Source organism: Saccopteryx leptura, chromosome 2 (assembly GCF_036850995.1).
Source record: "Saccopteryx leptura isolate mSacLep1 chromosome 2, mSacLep1_pri_phased_curated, whole genome shotgun sequence".
Taxonomy (NCBI): domain Eukaryota; kingdom Metazoa; phylum Chordata; class Mammalia; order Chiroptera; family Emballonuridae; genus Saccopteryx; species Saccopteryx leptura.
Genome location: NC_089504.1, coordinates 323,156,432 through 323,175,799, shown reverse-complemented (window position 1 = coordinate 323,175,799; position 19,368 = coordinate 323,156,432). Strand labels below are relative to the sequence as shown.

General features: G+C 42.3%; 2 protein-coding genes across 2 annotated transcripts in view; one reads left to right on the top strand and one right to left on the bottom strand.

Moving 5' to 3' along the window:
• VMP1 (vacuole membrane protein 1) overlaps positions 1–11,845 on the bottom strand; it is a 134,872-nt gene extending 123,027 nt beyond the window's left edge. The window contains exon 1 of the mRNA XM_066363153.1: positions 11,741–11,845. The gene's annotated coding sequence lies outside the window, so the exon portion shown is untranslated. The remainder of the gene's footprint in view (positions 1–11,740) is intronic.
• An 88-nt stretch (positions 11,846–11,933) lies between these two features.
• Positions 11,934–18,194, top strand: PTRH2 (peptidyl-tRNA hydrolase 2). Its single transcript, XM_066363154.1, has 2 exons — positions 11,934–12,106; positions 17,571–18,194. Exon 2 carries the CDS (start codon positions 17,571–17,573, stop codon positions 18,108–18,110), a length of 540 nt encoding a protein of 179 aa, XP_066219251.1. The 5' UTR covers positions 11,934–12,106; the 3' UTR covers positions 18,111–18,194.
• Positions 18,195–19,368: the final 1,174 nt, after the last annotated feature.

The window sequence follows — 19,368 nt, the reverse complement described above, 5'->3', positions numbered from 1 at the left end:
CCCAGGGTTTCCACTGGTGATCTCAGCATTCCAGGTCAGCTCTATCCACTGGCCAGGCCCGGCAGTTCCTCTTAAAGGGCCCACGCATGCATTCAGATTCACTCCCTTAAGCTCCAGTGAAGTGACAGCAGCTTGAAAGACCCCGGAGACACACAGGAAGGAATAAATTGTCTGGCATTAGTATACCAGCCAGGCGGCAGCTTTCTGCCCTACAGAAGTGCTGGAAAAGGCCCCTGTTCCTTTGATGATCCCTGCCCCCACAGAGCTGGGAGGCAGATGCCATATCTGACTCCATCAACCTGGCTCACACTGTTTGCCCCACCCTGGTGAATCCCTGAGGCCCTGCCCCACCCAACTTTCAGGTCCATCCAAGCTGTTTTCAGTAGCTTTCCCAGAAGAATGTCCTGTCTTGGCTCATGCTTCAGATTTTTCCTAAAATCTCTCAAATAAGCAGCACCTGGCTTCAGTGAGCCCCATACTACTTGCTAAACGAACCCAGGCCTGGCACTAGTAGCAGCTGGCCTTGATTCACAGCTTGGCCTTGCTAGGGCACCTGCAAGCCCAGTACAATAGCAGCCATCTGCAGATTGCCTTGTAGCTTATGCCAAGTGGCCCTGGGCAGAACAGATGTGGTGGCTGACCTTGGCCTGCACATACCAGCAGGCCTCAGAGTCAGGGCACTCCCAAAGAAGATTCAGACCATGTCATAGCACCACGACTCAACCACCTCCACAAGTGATACACTCAAGGGGTGGACTCAGCAGGCACCAGCTCTGCTGAAGCGAGTCCTGCTCTGTGGGGCGGGTCCCTGCACAGCTGATCCTCCACATGGTCAGAGGTCTGTGGTCAGTGGTCAAAGCCAGTCCTTACAGCTGATCGGCCTAAGAATAAATCCCTTCCACTGATATGCCAACAGAAATCAACTACAAGCGGAGAATGTACACAGCCCACACAAGGGGCACACCTGCTGTGCCCAGGTCAGGTGAATAGAGACGGTGTGCCACTGGTTCCTACATGACACCTACTACATAAGGCCACTCTACTAAGCTTGGGAGCTGTAGTAGCTTTGCCTAATACTAAGAAACAAACATAGGGTGGCTCCAAAATGAGGAGACAAGAAACATGTGCCAAATGACAGAACAGAACAAAACTCCAGAAAAAGACTAAACAAAATGAAGACATGCAATCTTCTAGATGCCAAGTTCAAAACACTCATTATAAGGATACTCAAGAAACTTACTGAGACCTACAACAGCATGAAAAAGGACATAGAAATCATAAAAAAGAATGGTTGCCTGACCAGGCAGTGGTGCAGCGGATAGAGCGTTGGCCTGGGACACTTAGGACCCAGGTTTGAAACCCCAAGGTCGCCAGCTTGAGCGCAGGATCATCCTGCTTGAGCACAGGCTCACCGGCTTAAGTGCAGGGTCACCAGCTTGAGCGTGGGATCATAGACATGACCCCATGGTTGCTGGCTAGAGCCCAAGGTCACTGGCTTGAACCCAAGGTTGCTGGCTTGAGCAAGGGGTCATTGGCTCAGCTGGAGCCCCCGGTCAAGGCACATATGAGAAAGCAATCAATGAACAACTAAGGTGCTACAACTAGAAGTTGATGCTTCCCATCTCTTTCCCTTCACGTCTGTCTGTCCATGTCTCACTCTTTAAAAAAAAAAAAAAATGAAGGGTATGCCTGACCTGTGGTGGCGCAGTGGACAAAGCATCAACCTAGAATGCTGAGGCTACTGGTTTGAAACCTCAGGCTTGCCTGGTCAAGGCACATACGAGAAGCAACTACTACAAGTTGATGCTTCTTGTTCCTCCTCCATCCCACCCTCTTTCTTTATCTCTCTCCACCCCTGTCCTCTCTCTAGTAAATAAAAAAATAAAATCTTAAAAAAAAAAAGAGCGAAGTGTACACTAATGGAAATGAATAATTTATAGGGAATCAACAGTACAGTAGACAAAGCTGAGACTCAAATCAGTGATTTGGAAGATAAGGAAGCAAAAAAATATCCAATTAGAACAACAAAAAGAAAAAAAATCCCCCAAAGTGAGACTAGTGTAAGGAGCCTCTTGGACGACTTCAAGCATACCAACATTCACATCATAGGGGTGCCAGAAGGAGAAGAGAGAGCAGGAAATCGAAAACCTATTTGAAAAAATAGTGACAGAAAACTTCCCTAAACCTGGCGAAGGAAACAGACATACAAGTTCAGGAAGTACAAAGTCCCACACAAAATAAACCAAAGAGGCCCATAACCAAACAAATCATAATTAAAATGCAAAAGGTTAAAGACAAAGAGAGAATCTTTTCTTTTTTTTTCCTGTTTTTGGTGGCAGAGACAGAGAGAGTCAGAGAGAGGGACAGATAGGGACAGACAGACAGGAGAGAGATGAGAAACATCAATTCTTCATTGTGACACCTTAGTTGTTCATTGATTGATTTCTCATATGTGCCTTGACTGTGGGGCTACAGCAGACCGAGTAACCCCTTGCTCAAGCCAGTGACCTTGGGCTCAAGCTGGTGAGCCTTGCTCAAACCAGATAAGCCTGCGCTCAAGCTAGTGACCTCGGGGTCTCAAACCTGTGTCCTCTACATCCCAGTCCGATGCTCTATCCACTGCACCACTGCCTGGTCAGGCGACAAAAAGAGAATCTTAAAAGCAGCAAGATAAAAGCACACAGTTACCTACAAGGGAGCTCCCATAAGACTGTCAGCTCAGTTCTCAAAAGAAACTTTGCAGGCCATAAGGGAGTGGCAAGAAATATTCAAAGTGCCCTGGCCGGTTGGCTCAGCGGTAGAGCGTCGGCCTAGCGTGTGGAGGACCCGGGTTCGCTTCCCGGCCAGGGCACACAGGAGAAGCGCCCATTTGCTTCTCCACCCCTCCGCCGCGCTTTCCTCTCTGTCTCTCTCTTCCCCTCCTGCAGCCAAGGCTCCATTGGAGCAAAGATGGCCCGGGCGCTGGGCATGGCTCTGTGGCCTCTGCCTCAGGCGCTAGAGTGGCTCTGGTCGCAACATGGCGACGCCCAGGATGGGCAGAGCCTCGCCCCCTGGTGGGCAGAGCATCGCCCCTGGTGGGCGTGCCGGGTGGATCCCGGTCGGGCGCATGCGGGAGTCTGTCTGACTGTCTCTCCCTGTTTCCAGCTTCAGAAAAATGAAAAAAACAAACAAAACCAAAAAAGAAATATTCAAAGTGATGAAAATAAAAAACCTAGGCCCTGGCCGGTTGGCTCAGCAGTAGAGCGTCGGCCTGGCGTGAGGGGGACCCGGGTTCGATTCTCGGCCAGGGCACATAAGAGAAGCGCCCATTTGCTTCTCCACTCCCCCCCCTCCTTCCTCTCTGTCTCTCTCTTCCCCTCCTGAAGCGAGGCTCCATTGGAGCAAGGATGGCCCGGGCGCTGGGGGTGGCTCCTTGGCCTCTGCCCCAGGCGCTAGAGTGGCTCTGGTCGCGGCAGAGCGACCCCCTGGAGGGGCAGAGCATCGCCCCCTGGTGGGCAGAGCATCGCCCCTGGTGGGTGTGCCAGGTGGATCCCGTCGGGCGCATGCGGGAGTCTGTCTGACTGTCTCTCCCCGTTTCCAGCTTCAGAAAATAAATAAATAAATAAATAAAAACCAACAAAACAAAAACCTAGAATGAAGATTACTGTACTCAGCAAAGCTATCATTTAGAAACAAAGGACAGGTAAAGAGCTTCCCACACAAGCAAAAGCTAAAGGAGTTCATCACCAAACCAATCTTATATGAAATGTTAAAGGGTCTTCTTTAAGAAGAAGAAAAAGATAAAATATAAACAATAAAATGGCAATAAATACATATTTAAAAACAACTGAATATAAAAAACAAAATAAACAAGCAGAACAGAAACAGACTCACAGATACAGAGAACATTTTGATGGCTGCCAGATGAGGGCGTTTGGGGGGACGAGTGAAAAAGGCGAAGGGATTAAAAATTATGAATGGAGCCTGACCTGTGGTGGCACAGTGGATAAAGTATCAACCTGGAAACGCTGAGGTTGCCGGTTCAAAACCCTGGGCTTGCCTGGTCAAGGCACATATGGGAGTTGATACTTTCTGCTCCTTCCCCTTCTCTCTCTCTCGCTCTCTCCCTTCTCTATAATGAATAAATAAAATCGTAAAAAACACACACACACACACACAAAAAGAATTACAAATGGTTGTTACAGAATAGTCACGGGGATATAAAGTACAGCACAGGGAATACAGTCAATATTCTCACAACTATGTATGGTGTCAGATGGATGCAAGATTAACAAGATGATCACTTAATAAGTTATGTAATGTCTATCACTGGGGTGTACACCTGCAACTAATAGAATAATGTATGTCAACTGTTGTTGAAAACAAAAAAATATATATTATATATTGTATATAATAGTAAGAATATATATTATAGTAAGAAATATATAATATGTAATAATAAATATAATACTAAGAAATAATGAAGACGTGTTGTATAGGTATGGAGATAGAGAAACTGACCAAGAAACAGAGAAGAGGGCCCCCCAAAAGATTCATGTATACTTGGAACTCTATATGACAGAGATGACAAGATAGATCGGTGGGGAAAGGAGAGTCTATTCAAACTGGTTATCCACATAAGAACATGTCCCTACTTTGAACCATGCACAAAATTCAATTCCAAAAGGATGAAAGATTTACAAATGAAAAAGCAAAAATTTTAAAAGAAACCATAAATATCTTTTTGCCTTGGGTAATGAAAGTTTTTTTAAGACATACAAAAGAGCTTGTCTATAAAGGGAAAAACTGATAAACTGGACATCAAAATTAAAACAAATTCATCATAAGCTATCTAAAGTGAAAAGATGAACAAGAGAAATACATAACTGAAAATGACTAGTAGGCAGATTATATAGAGAATTTAAAATATTAAGAAAAAAATAAATAACCCCACAAAGCCAAAATGGGCAAAAGACACGAAGAGGAATTTCAAAGCAGAGGAAATATACCGCAGGCAGCTTGGCTCTTTAGCCAGGCAAGTCTCATCTGGAATGTCCTGTCTTTGCTCCACATGGTCCCCTCTGCCTCAGTAGGTTAACACGACCTTATTTTCACATGGGCCGAGGGTTTCAAAGAGCAGTAAGAGAAGACAGGTCCCAATGTGCAAATGCTCTTCAAACGTGTGGAACAGAGCTGACTTCAGCAGAACGTACCCCCCCCATCTTAACAATACCCCCATGTACACAGGAACTCTGTGCTGTGCCTCTGGAACCAGAAGCCCATGGTTATCTGCTCCATAACCAGCTTTAAAGCCAGAACCTCTCAGGACCTCGTGGTTACCCTTCCCTTAGACTAAACACATATTCATTTCCTCGCATGCAGACTCAGTGCTTTTAGACATAAAACAAGTTGGGGGGGGGGTGGAAGGCATGGAGGATAGCCATGTCATCTTGCCATCACCCAAGACACCACTGGTATGTATGTTCCCTTAACCCTTAGAGTAGTAAGAATGTTCATGTATGTCCTCACTCAAAGGGTTAACAAAAAATTCACTACTCAAAGAGTTAATAAACTTAATGTAATAATGGAGTCATCAGCCTCTTTCTCCCCTCTCTCTGACCAAGAAACTTCACGTAGTGAAGCCTCTAGATTTGTATTCCTAATAGCATCACTTGGATGAGTCCTAAGATCTCAAATTAAATACATCCTTTTATACCCACCTTTATTCCTCTTCTGGTAACAAACCTAGTCCTCCCCAAACTCTCCCTCTCCCTGTACTTGGCACAACCATCCACCCAGTTACTAAATCCAGAAGCACAGCCATCCATGACTCTTCTCATTTCCTTACCCCTCACATCTAATCCAGAACCCAGTTCTATTCCAAATATATTTAGCATTCTCCCACTCACTGCTCTCCACTTTTTGCCACCTCTGTAGATCACCACTCTCACTGGGACTACTGGACTCCTAACTTCTCTTTCCATTTCTAGTCTAGCTCCCTTTGATCCATCCTTCACATACAAGCAACAGAGAACTTTATACAAGTCAAATTACTCCCTACTTGAAACTGTAGAATAACTTCCTATTACACTCAGATCAAATCCAAACTTAATTCCATGGCTTGCAAAGTGCTACATAACCTGGACCATGCATATGTTCCCTACTTCACCTCAGATTGCTACATTGCAGGTGTACTGGTCTAGAGTCCCAAACAGGCAGATATCCCCTCTCTCAGACCCTTTAGTGTTTTCTTTATAACATTTGTTACACCTTGTTTATTCTTTCATTTCAGTATTTGTTTTTCTCTATCAGGCTCCTGACTAAAATATGTTTGTCTTTGTTTCCCACAGAACCTCAGACACAAGGTATCTGTTTAATGGATGAATGAACAGATATGGTAATAGATGTCACCACAAAATTATCTTCCCATGCAAACAAAGTAAGTGCTAGAAGACATCCCTAAATATTAACTCCCCAAATTTCAATTCTCAAATTTCATTTTATGCCTTACACAGATAATGCTGTGGGGAAAGGGAAAAACTCTAGTTCTTTTGGCTGCTTGAATAATCAAATCAATATGAGACAGAATGACTGAGGAAACCAAATTTAATCTCATGCACACAAGAAGCCCCTATACATCAGAGTCAGAGTCTGCCTAGCTGAGAAGTTCAGAAACCGAAAGGGAAATGAGGTATATGACATTCTGAGTTTAGGATGAGGTAAGGCACCCTGGGGCCTGAGTGTCACTGCAAGACAATCAGAATAGATATTCAGTAATTAGGAGTTTGCCCTGACATATAGGTAGGTCAAAAGAGGTTATTAATGATAATTTCTTATTATTGGCAAGGCCTCTAATTCAAATTCTAGGTAAAGGGGTAGGGTATATGGCAGAATCTATTCATTTAACCCTAACAGTAAAGGTACTGACTACATAGTCAAGGAGGAAACTGAGACAGCAAGAGGCTAAGTAACTAGCCCAAGGGTTACACAGTAGTGGAGCTGGAATTTGAACCAAGGCAATTTAGCTTCAGAGCCTTGACTCTTATCACTACCTACCCAGTACTTTCAGAAAAAAATTTCAAGACCAAGGTTATTATTATTAATGAACCTCAAGAACAAAACATCACATCACAAAGAATAATTACTAAAAAAATATGCGTTTCTGGAATATCACTGCCAAATCCTATAGCAATTATAGTTACACTGGCTGGGATAGGGTTCCTCAATAGGTTGCACTTGTTTAATATAAAAATGCCTTTTTTCTTTAGATGAGAGGAGGGGAGATAGTAAGGCAGACTCCCGCATGCACCCCGACAGAGATCCATCAGGCAACCTGTCTGGGGCTGCTGTTCGAGTACCAAGCTATTTAGCACCTGAGGCTGATGCATTTGGGCCAACCAAGCTGTCCTCAGCACCCAGGGCCATGCTCCTTGAGCCACTGGCTGTGAGAGGGGAAGAGAGAGAGAAGAGGGAGAGATAGGGGGAAAGAAGCAGATGCTTGCTTCTCCTGTGTGCCCTGACTGCGAATCGAACCCTTTATATCCATACACCAGGTTATGCTCTATCCACTGCGCCACCCACCAGGGCCTAAAAATGCTTTAAGTATCATCTTTTACCTGAAACAGTAAAGTATCACCTGTTCATATTTCCAAAACCTTCAAGAAGCATATTTTTTAAAGACTTTTTTTATTTATTCATTTTAGAGAGGAGAGAAGGAGAAGAGAGAGAGAGAGAGCGAGAGAGAAGAGGGGAGGAGCAGGAAGCATCAACTCCCATATGTGCCTTGACCAGGTAATCCCAGGGTTTTTAACCGGCGACCTCAGCATTCCAGGTCTACACTTTATCCACTGCGCCACCACAGGTCAGGCACAAGAAGCATATTTTTTAAAAAACTTTTTTTTAAATTTACTCATTTTAAAGAGGAGAGAGAGAGAGAGAGAGAGACAGAGAGAAAGAGAGAGAAGGGGGGAGGAGAAGGAAGTATCAACTCCCACATGTGCCTTGACCAGGCAAGCCCAGGGTTTTTAACCAGCAACCTCAGCATTCCAGGTTGACACTTTATCCACTGTGCCACCACAGGTCAGGCCAAGAAGCATATTTTTAAATGAGCTTTGCATAAGGGTTTACATAATACATAATCAGTTCAGCAAACTCTATACAAACTTGCTTTCCCAGACAAAATGAATTTCTTGAAGCAATAAACTCCTTAAAAGTTTACTAGCCCCTCCCCGGCCAGTTGGCTCAGTGGCAGAGCATTGGCCCGGCATGTGGATGTTCGGGTTTGATTCCCGGTCAGGGCACACAGGAGAAGTGCCCATCTGCTTCTCCACCCCTCACCCTCTCACTTATCTCTCTCTCTTTTCTCCACCCCCCCCCCCTCTCCTGCAGCCATGACTAAATTAGAGCAAGTTGGCCCTGGGTGCTGAGGATGGCTCCATGGCCTCCATCTCAGGTGCAAAAAATGGCTCTGCTTGCAACGGAGCAAGGGCCCCAGATGGGAAGAGCATCACCCCATAGCAGGCTTGCCAGGTGGATCCCAGTCTGGGTGCACGCAGGGGTCTGTCTCTGCTTCCCCTCCTCTCACTAAAAACAAAATTTAAAAAAATAAAAGTTCACCCCAAAAATATTTGCAAGTCATTGTGAAAAGAGAATATTAACTAACACTACTACAACAAGTTATCACTTCAATTTATCCAGTTTGTTTCTGAGATTAGTCAGGATTCTCTAATCTGGAGTTTGCTTCCATACCCAAGAGAGAGCAACAAAGAGCATGTGGGTAAAACAGCAGTGATAATAAGTACCTGCCACTACAATCTCCAAGAAAGGGGAGAGACTAACAGGTTTTGTGAAATCAATGGAAGCAAAAAGAGATCCCAACAAGACAAAGAATTAACTCTTCTAACAGTCGCAATTTACTCGGAAAGAAGTAATTATAGAAATGACCCCACAGGTTAAGATATCATTATTATAACAGAAGATGAAATTAAAAACAGCTTGGAGAAAAGTTTTTAACGGGAGCAAAGAAACTAATACTTATTAGCAACAACATTCACTCAGCGAGACGTGTTACAAAGATCCTCTGTTTTTTCCATTTACCAGAAAGAAGACACCTTGATACCTGATAGTAACCAAGTGTGAACTCAGAATAACTGTTTTGAAGAATAGAACTAATTTTCTTTCCTTATAACATTCCACTGCAAATCTTGCCAAGCACAAGCGTTTTTGTTCTCATAGAATGTACAATACTCAATCAGCTAAAATGGGGGAGCGGGGATGTATACACACATATAGATCTCTTATAAGAGAAATCATTTTCATGCAAACCAGGAAATATTTCCAAACCATATAAAGATGCCTGGAGACAATTTAGCAGAATACAAAGAAACACTTGGGATCTCATTTCCAGTTCAAGTTCTGGAACTACCTAAGCCATATGACCTCAGGCAAGCCAATTACTGATTATTTCTGGGCCTCAATTTTCTCCTGTTAAATGAGAAGACTCTAACTATATGTGTACAGAGGTTGCTCTACTTCTAAAAACTGTATTCAGTCAGTTTCAGTGAAATGAGATCAAGTTTCTTTCTTAATATAAGTAAGGCTACTTCTAACCTTTAACTATAGTATATGTAAACGCCAAAGACTTCAGCTTCCTTTGCACTCGTAAATTACATAATGACCACAAAAGATCAAACTTAAACTCTCAAATGCAAAGCTATACTCATTTTCCAGTCACTTACTTATTAGTCAAGGTAACTAACTCAATGGATTACAGTATCAAACTACTCCTGGCTAGTTTTTATTATGTTCAAAAGTAGGACAAAGATGATTTTAGAGATTACAATAATATTTTCAGATAAACAGTATACTTACTATAAAACATCAGATTTTGAAGTGATGCAAAGCAACAGTATTCTGTACTGATATATGTCCATATTTCAGAGTAAGATGACAATGTCACCATGTTTTCATTTATATAGTGATTTCACATTTACTATCTCAGTCACTGTGACAACTCTATGCAATAAAGTGAGCGTATTTTTATCAATACAATCCAGACCAGCTCAGAGAGTAAGGTAACCTGTCAATCTTCATTTAACAAATGTTGAAGCTCAGATTCTGATGTAAAGTTTGATGCTCTTTTGTAATCCTAAAAAGCAGTTATTCAAGCCAAAAGCAGGAAGAAGGTGAAAAGTGAGAAAATTTGGATAATCAGTTCCTGGAAAACTGAACTGAACAAAAAGAATATAAGATCAAGTTTTCCAGTTATAAAATCAGTAAGCAAATTTACCAGATATTAAAGCTAATGATAACCTCTAATTTATATAATTCCACATCTCAAAAATCTTGTCACCGCCTTTCAGACATGTGTAAAAATTTTTTCTAAATAAATAAAAGGAATAGTATAGAAATTAAACAACCAATTGATTAAACTACCTATAGGTAAACTGCCAAAAGGCATTTATCGGAGTATTTCAGAAACTTGGTTATTCTGGAATGTGAGTCACAGAAATTAAAGTGTATTAGTCAAATAGGATATACTCCTTAGAGAAAAATAAAATGCTTCAGTGTTCTTAAATAACATAGGCAAACAAGTAAAATATGTAAGATTTCTATTGTAGAGTCATTTCACACATACACAAATTGGCCACATTTGTCTGGATAACAGCACCCCTCTTTCAAAAGTCAATAAAAATGACCTAGAATGCATAAAATGTTGTCTAGTAAATAATAGTGTCTCACTATCATTTACGCTAAGAATACAGAACTAAAATCAGAACTAATAATACAATTAACAGGTAGCAGTCAGATCATTAAAGTCTCTATTATTACAATGCTAGAAATACGTGTACAAGCTTCTCCAAAAGATCAGTGCAATCTGTCTACAAAATTTGAGATGCTCTAAAGGAGAAATGAAAGACATTAAAGTTAGGAAAAGGACCTATTTTACTAAGATAGGTATAAACAATGCCAGAGACTACATATATATTATGAGAATTTCCAATGAATCTGCAGGAAAAGAAAAGATAATAGTGTAAAATCTACTGGAGATCACAAGTTATCTTAGCAGTGTGATACGGGATCACATTTGACTTCTTGGAATTTTAGAGATTAAGCCAACCTTCATGTTTTATGGCAAATACCTCCACTGTAATGAAATACAGGGGCCGGAGGGGTTAGGGATTTGGAAAAGTAGAGAACCTTATTCTTCATGAAAGTAGCTGAAGATATGTGAAGGTCCTCTGCTATAGATCTACGGAGCGGAGGCCCCATTCCTTTTGCCACCAACGCTTTAGATGGCATTTATTTACACGTTAGAATTTTGTTTAGAAGCGGATGCATTTAGCTTCATGCGCTGGTGGCTGGGGAAGGCAAGAACCCAAACTGACAGATCCCGAGAAACAGCTTGGTCATCAGCTGGGAAGATCTCCATTTACTCTAAGTCTTAGATACCCTGGAAGGAAGAGGGACAGGTACTCTATAGAAGCTTAGAACAGCTTCCGAATCAGTGACACTCAGAGCAAAGGGTCGGGACTCTAGTGTATGGGTCCAATGTATCGGTGGCCAACCACGGAGCGGTGTCCCAAATAACCTGGCCACCGCCAGACTGAGATATTCAGAGTCAGCAGCACCCGAAAAACTGCTTGAAGTCGGAACCACGGTGCCCCAGATCTACTCGTGTTAAGTGGAAGAGCTCCGTAAGAAGCCAAGCTCTGAGGACAGTCATGGTTCCGGCCCCAATTCCCCGCGCTCTATTACCTACCCGCTCTGACCCCGGCTTCTCTGGATCTCAGGATCCTGGAAGCAGCACCTGACCGACTCACACCCGCCCCAGAGCTCCGGCCAACCGGAACTCTTACGTCACTTCCGGTCCGTGTTCCCCCGGGAGAGTGCCTCCTAAAGAGAAACGTTCCCACCTCCTTTCGGCAACTTCGGCTGATGGTCGCCGGATTTCGGTTCGGGACCCGTGGGCGGGGCGAGAGGAAGAATGACTGTTCTCTTCGCAGTCCTTGATCCGGAACTTGTTGTCAAAGACCCACGGAAAAGATAGTTCGCGCGGTAGAAGCGCGATCCCTTCCCAGAAGTGAGGAATCTGAAGACGCGTGTGAGGCAAGGAGAGTTGCTCTAGGTAGGTCGGCCTCTCCCAGGACGATGGAGAGGGATGTTGTTCTCCATCCTCTCTCCAGCTGGAATGTTTCTTCCCATCTCTTCCCTAACCAATCCTTCACTCATCCCCGCTCCCAATTTACGAATTCATGTTCGTATATTGTCTTCCGCCCGGTGGCCGCTGGAGCCACTGTTCCTGTTCTACTAGTCATCCTTTGGAATAAGGGACTAGGATGCTGGGGAGGGGAAGGACCCAGAATTGTCAGTTCTCAGACAAAGGCTCGATTCGGACAGCATCAATGTGCTAGCTCCGAATGGGAAAAAATATTGAGCAGGCCTCACAATCTGCTGGGTATTTATTAACTACCCCCAGCATATCAAATTGTTGGGTCCTACGAGGCAAAAAAAAAAAAAAAAAGTTTCTAAGAATATGATCGAAAATATGGGTCCCAGACATAATTCCTAGGGAAATATTTGAATACTATACCGCAGGCACTGGACTAGACGCTGAGACTATGACCCACAGTAGTCTCCGCTACAGCAGCTCTGAAAAATAAATAAGACTTGGGGGTGGTAAAGATTTCCGAGGCGGACATTTATATGAACCATGCCTTCACGGATAAAGAGGATGTTTTTGTGTTTGTGTGCTTAAGTGGAGAAAAATGAAAAGAAATTGCAGAGAAAGATTACTGCTTGAAAGGACCTTGTAATTGGGGTTGGCTGATAGTACTGTATAGTATTTAGCAGGACTAGGTTAGAAGGATGAAGTAGGTGGTAACCAAATTGTGTAGTGCTGTAAATCTGTGTAAAGGGATTTATGTTTTAGTCTTTAGGTGTTTGCCCAGTGATTTCTGAGCAGGGAAATCACAGAATCAAGTTTGTGTTTTAGAAGTGGAATTATGGTGGATGGACTACGGTACAAGTGAAACAAATTGGAAAGATTAGAGGTAGTGACTTGAATTTTGGAGGCTTTTGGCCAAGAGATAATTAGGGCACTGCTAGTAGAGATAAGAAGATGGTTTAAAACAGATAAATTCATCAAGTTTTGGTGACTGGGTGGTAGAAGAGGAGCAGTCCAGGGTTACTCAGAAATCAAGAATACAGAAAAAGGAAGTTTGAGGGAAGGGAAGATACTGAATTTAGTTTAGGATCCGTTTCGAGTACTTCATAGACAGCCAAGTGGTGAAATCGCGCAGAAGCTGGAAATTCAAGTATGGAGCCCGAGAGAGGCGTTCGGAGTCCTCAGCATGTGATGATTTGGGAATAAGTGAGAGTGTTCATCTAGCAAACTATTTGTCTACTTCTACTAGAATGTTGGTTACATGAAGAGAAGGACTTTGTTTTGTTCAGTGCTCTACCCCTAGAGTCCAGAACAGTGCACAGTAGGCCCTCGATAAATGTTGACTGAATGGAAAAATAGTATATAAACCAGCATATCCAATAGAACATACTATGGTCATTGAAATGGTCTATATTTTTTGTCTGATAGAGTAGCCAATAGCCACTTTTAAGTTGTTAAGCTATTGAGTACTTGAAATCTGGCTAAGTGCAACTGAAGAACTGAATTTTTATTTAGTTTTAATTAATTTAAATAACTACATATGACTAATGGCTACTATCTTGGACAGTTTGTAAGTATAGATTGAAAAGAGAGACAAATGTGTAAACTTGGATAATCGGAGCATAATGTGGATTTTCAAAAAGCGGAGTATACCTGTATCTTCTATTAGTTTTGCTGGACATCTCTAACCAGAATATCTTTTGGCCAAATCAAATGTAGTATCTTTAAAACTTATTTCAGTATCTTTTACTTTCAAACCTGATAATTCTCTTGATCAGTAAATAGTACCTCCAGTATCAATTTTTTTGAAATCTTGGTGTCATTTTTAAACATCTCCGTTTCTTTTATCACCAGACTTCCAGTGAGTCACCAAATCATATAGGCATGCTTTTGTCACTTCTTTTCTTTCCCATTCCCACTACTCAAGTCTAAGTGACTGCCATACTGGGAGAGGCAAAATAGAGTAGTGTTAAGAACAGGGGTCTCCAAACTTTTTACACAGGGGGCCAGTTCACTGTCCCTCAGACCGTTGGAGGGCCGGACTATAAAAAAAACTATGAACAAATTCCTATGCACACTGCACATATCTTATTTTAAAGTAAAAAAACAAAACGGGAACAAATACAATATTTAAAATAAAGAACAAGTAAATTTAAATCAACAAACTGACCAATATTTCAATGGGAACTATGCTCCTCTCACTGACCACCAATGAAAGAGGTGCCCTTCCAGAAGTGCGGCGGGGGCCGGATAAATGGCCTCAGGGGGCCGCATGTGGCCCGCGGGTCATAGTTTGGGGACCCCTGGTTAAGAACATGAGTTCTGGAATCCCGACTATCACCTAACTAGCTGTGCTGCGTATATTCTCTGTACCTCGATTTCCACATCTGAAAAATGGGGATTATACCTTACAGGACTGTGAGGAGCATTAAAGGCGACAATTCGTGAAGCTTGTTTAGCCAATGCCTAAAATGTAGCTAAATACTTAGCAATTATTAACTATTACTATTATTACATTATAGCAGCCTCCTAATTGATCCCATTATCTGTTGCCAATTTCTAATTCTTTACACTGAAGCGCCAGGTGCTCTTTTTAGAAAACAAAAAATATTTCCCTGCAGCAGCTGCCCATTGTCAGGGTAAATTCCAAACTGATGTGGTTTACAAGGCCTTCTGTGGTCTGGATCCTGCCTTTCTTTCTTGCTTTATTCTCCGCCACTCTTCCCCTCCATCATTCAGCTGATTGTTTTCAGGTCATTTGACATATGCCATTTTTCTCCTCTAGCTTCCCTGCTGTGTGTGTTGTTTCTACCTGAAATGATCTTTCCTCCTTCTGTCTTCTTACTCATCGTTTGTTAAATACCATTTTCTCAAGGAGGCCTTCTCTGACCTCCTCAACTGAGCTAAAGCCCTTTATGTACTTCCCTAACATCTTTCATAACACTGACCCACCCTTGTAATTGTCTGTCTCCACCACGTATCGATGAAAAACTGGCAGTGACCTGTGTTGTTCATCACTGTTGTCTCAGCCAAACAAGAAGCCAGCAAACATTTGTTTTTGAACTTAATTTCTCTTGGCCTGTTTCCTCGTTGTCTTCAGTACAGAAATAATGCTAACTTCTCATTGTTATATTTCTCAAATGACACAATACATTCAGGGTATTATTATTGAAACAGTATCCTTGTGCTATGAAATCAGTATCATTTGAGCTATAAAACCATGAAGTTTCATTAAGATAAAATGAAGGCAATTCAAAAGTAGGTAAAGACCACCTCCAAACCACTACTAGAATGTAAGCTCCATGAGAGAAGGAATTTTTCTATGTTGTGCACTCCTGTGCCTCCTCAACCTCAGAGCGGGACTAGTCAATGTTTGTAGATGAAAGGAGGTAATAAATCATAGAATTAACAGAATCGAGAAGGCAGTTGAGCTCAGTGACACATTTCTGACTATCGTAGATACCTATTCCTGTGGCTATACTCTGGACCAAGGGTCCCCAAACGTTTTACACAGGGGGCCAGTTCACTGTCCTTCACACCTTTGGAGGGCCGGACTATAAAAAAACTATAAACAAACCCCTATGCACACTGCACATATCTTATTTTAAAGTAAAAAAACAAAACGAGAACAAATATAATATTTAAAATAAAGAACAAGGAAATTTATATCAACAAACTGACCCGTATTTCAATGGGGACTATGCTCCTCACACCACCAGTGAAAGAGGTGTCCCTTCCAGAAGTGTGGGGGGGGCCGGATAAATGGCCTCAGGGGGGCGCATGCGGCTTGCTGGCCCGTAGTTTGGGGACCCCTGCTCTGGACCATGTCACTATACAATCCAAAATCAAAACCCTGTAAACACAGCTACCTGCCTTTCCTGCTTACCTGACGTGAATGTTCTTCCCAGTCATAAATTATTCCGTCTTTAAATCGTTTTCCAAGAATATGGACTTCAGGGTCTGTCATCTCATTCTTGCCCTCACCCTCAATTCCCTCACACCACTGCACCTTGGTGCTGACTCTTAGCAAGTCAAACCTACATTAAACTAACTACCCTTTGTAAAAGGAGGGAGGATGAAGAATGTGGGTGCAGCAGATTACCTGTATGTATTTGGAGGCAGTGATTAGGTGGTTTTAGTCTTTTGGCTTTAATTTGCTCTGCAAAGTCATCTCTTCTGTATTGGTACCTATATTCAGGCTGCTAAAGGAGTACAGAGGTTTCTTTGGGTGGCAATGAAAATGTCCTGGAATTAGATGTCTGTGATGGTTGTTGCAGAATCATGTGGATATATTAAAAACCACTGACCTGTACATGTTTTGAAGTGTGAATTTTATGGTATGTGAATTATATCTCATAAAGTTTAACACCCATGAGAATAAAAAGGAAACTTATGATAAAATACGCATTTCCAGGACTTGTGCTGTAGAATTGTTATGAATACAGTAGCCTAAAACGTAGACTGTTATGTTTTATTGGTGACTCAAATACCATGAACAGCTTTGCTAGGGTAACAAGAATTTCTAAAATAATAAAGGATAAATGAAGTGTGTTCTATAAAATACACTTCTGGTAAACCCAGTGTATATTAAAACTGCAAAAAAGTACATTGTTTCATATGTAAAGTGACATTGGGTTCTAGTCTCACATATTAATAGTTTTGGACCTGTAATGTCCAGTGGGACACATCTTCACTTGTAAGACTTTTTAAAAAGACTTTATTTATTCATTTTAGAGAGAGAGAAAAAAAAAAAAAACATGCAAGAGGAAGAGAAAAGGGGGGAGGTGCAGGAAGCTTCAACTTCCATATGTGCCTTAACTGGGCAAGCCCAGGGTTTTGAACCGGCGACCTCAGAGTTCCAGGTCGACGTTTTATCTACTGTGCCACCACAGGTCAGGCTTCACTTGTAAGATTTTTCATTCTATGCTCAGGTCTAGTAAATGTCAGGAAGGCACCTCACTCCAGGCCCATTTTTTAGACAACCAGAAATTTCTCTGAGGGGCTGGTACCATCCCCATTGAGAACTGCATTATGTAGACACAAGTATGAGCTATATTCCAGAAAAAGAGGTGGGGGAGTCATTCTTTGTTTCTTTAGATTCTTTGAGCATCTTGATAAACAGAACATTTCCTTTGTCCACAAGAGTTAGAAAAGACGGAGGAAGAGGGCTTTGTTGCATCCAAGAACAAAAGAGATACCCATCACCTTGGGATTCAAAATGACTTAACTGCTTCACCTGAATTCTTGAGTTTTTTCTACTACACAGAAAAGGTGGTACATGCATAAGATCCAAAATCGATTTTACCATTTTTCTGGATAATGTCAGTTTTAAAAATTGTTGCTTATATACTATCAAGGTGTTTTATCTGATAAGCCTGTAACTTTTCACTGGTACACAGTGATAACCTTTTTCCTTTCCTTTAAGATGCTCTCCAAATCCTTGGTTATGGAGTATTTGGCTCATCCTGGCGCACTCAGCTTGGCTGCCGGAGTAGCCTGTGGCATGTGCCTTGGCTGGGGCCTTCGTGTTCGCTTCGGGACAATCCCCAAACGCTCAGTGAATGACACAGACACCGAGTCCGGAACTGAAACAAGCATCTTAGGAGAGAGTGGGGAATACAAAATGATTCTTGTGGTTCGAAATGACTTAAAGATGGGCAAAGGGAAAGTGGCTGCCCAGTGTTCTCATGCTGCTGTTTCTGCCTACAAGCAAATTCAAAGGAGAAACCCTGAACTGCTCAAAGAGTGGGAATACTGTGGCCAGCCCAAAGTAGTGGTCAAAGCCCCTGATGAAGAGACTCTGATTGCATTATGGACCCACGCGAAGATGCTGGGGCTGACTGTAAGTCTAATCCAAGATGCTGGACGTACTCAGATTGCACCAGGCTCTCAAACTGTCCTAGGAATTGGGCCAGGACCAGCAGAGCTAATTGACAAAGTCACTGGTCACCTAAAACTTTACTAGGTCGAATTATGTAAGATTGTCTCACTACCACAAGTGTTTGAAACTATCAAATTCTAACAATAAAAGATGAATTTCTTCCCCCAATTTAAGTGTCCCGGAGGTGAAAATCTGTTCCCGTGTTGTTCTTGTCATGTACTTGGCACAGTTACACAGTTATCTTGGGCTAAAAAATAAAAAAAAAGTTGGTTAAATTGTCCTGGTGGTTTAAGTCCTGAAAGAAAAAAGTATTTAAGAGAAACAGGACACGACATAATTGGATCACAAAGCGGGGTAGTGGGGAGACAGCATTTCCTGTGCATGGTTCGGCCCCTCTGGAACAGCTCTTCCCCAAGACGATGTTGCCCTGACCCTTAGAGAGGTTCAAGGGTAGTCTCACTGGATGCAAACTGCATTGTTTTCCTACTTGAACTTTCTGGGTGACTGAAAGTCTATTATAGATGGTGTACCCACCCACAAAGAATCTAACCTGCTGGATTTTAAAATTTACGTCTCAAAGTTGAGATTTAATAGCATTGATATAACCCACTTGTGCAGTGCTTCATGTTCATTTCCCTGACCCCGTGGCTGAAGATCCTCAGCAGTGCTTGTATTATAGCCCCTCTATAAAAATCCCTGCCCCCCTCTCCTAACAAGGAAGGCACTGAAAGTTGTCAAGTGACTGGTATGAACCTTGAAGGTAGTAATGGGCATACGTAAGAATTTATGCTCATTGTGAAGCAAAAAGTAGTGTGTCATCCCAATATCTCAGTTTACTTAAGGAACTAGATAATTCAGTTATTTATGGGTCCTATTTCCCTTTTGATCTTTATACCCTTAGCATGATAAAATGCCAATAATTACTGTTACACCAGCAGCCCGGAATATAAAGAAGGTCCCAGCTTCCCAAGGAATTTAGCTTCCATCCTTTCTGCTGCAATCTATTATTGCAAAAAGCCATTTTTTTTCTGAGTCTTTTAGGGAGATTCTGATAGTATTCTAAGTTTAGTATGCCCCTAAGAACCCTGATGATGGCAGGGGAAATGTTGGTAACAGGCACATGTTAAGTGGCTCCAGCTCTCCATGGTTAACTTCAACAATTAGCATTAGTTAGCAGTTTTAACTTCAACGTAAGCAGCATGATAGCACAACTAAGGTTTAAGTTCAGTAGCGTCTGCGGGCAGAACTCTAAAAACTAGTGCAGCCATTCTTAAAGGTTCTACACTGGCATATGACAGCACAGGAGAAATTGCAACTGTGAATGATGCCATAGTAGCAACTA

Coding starts and splice junctions, on each gene's coding strand:
- PTRH2 (XM_066363154.1), top strand. CDS start 17,571: ATGCTCTCCAAATCCTTGGTTATGGAGTATTTGGCTCATCCTGGCGCA.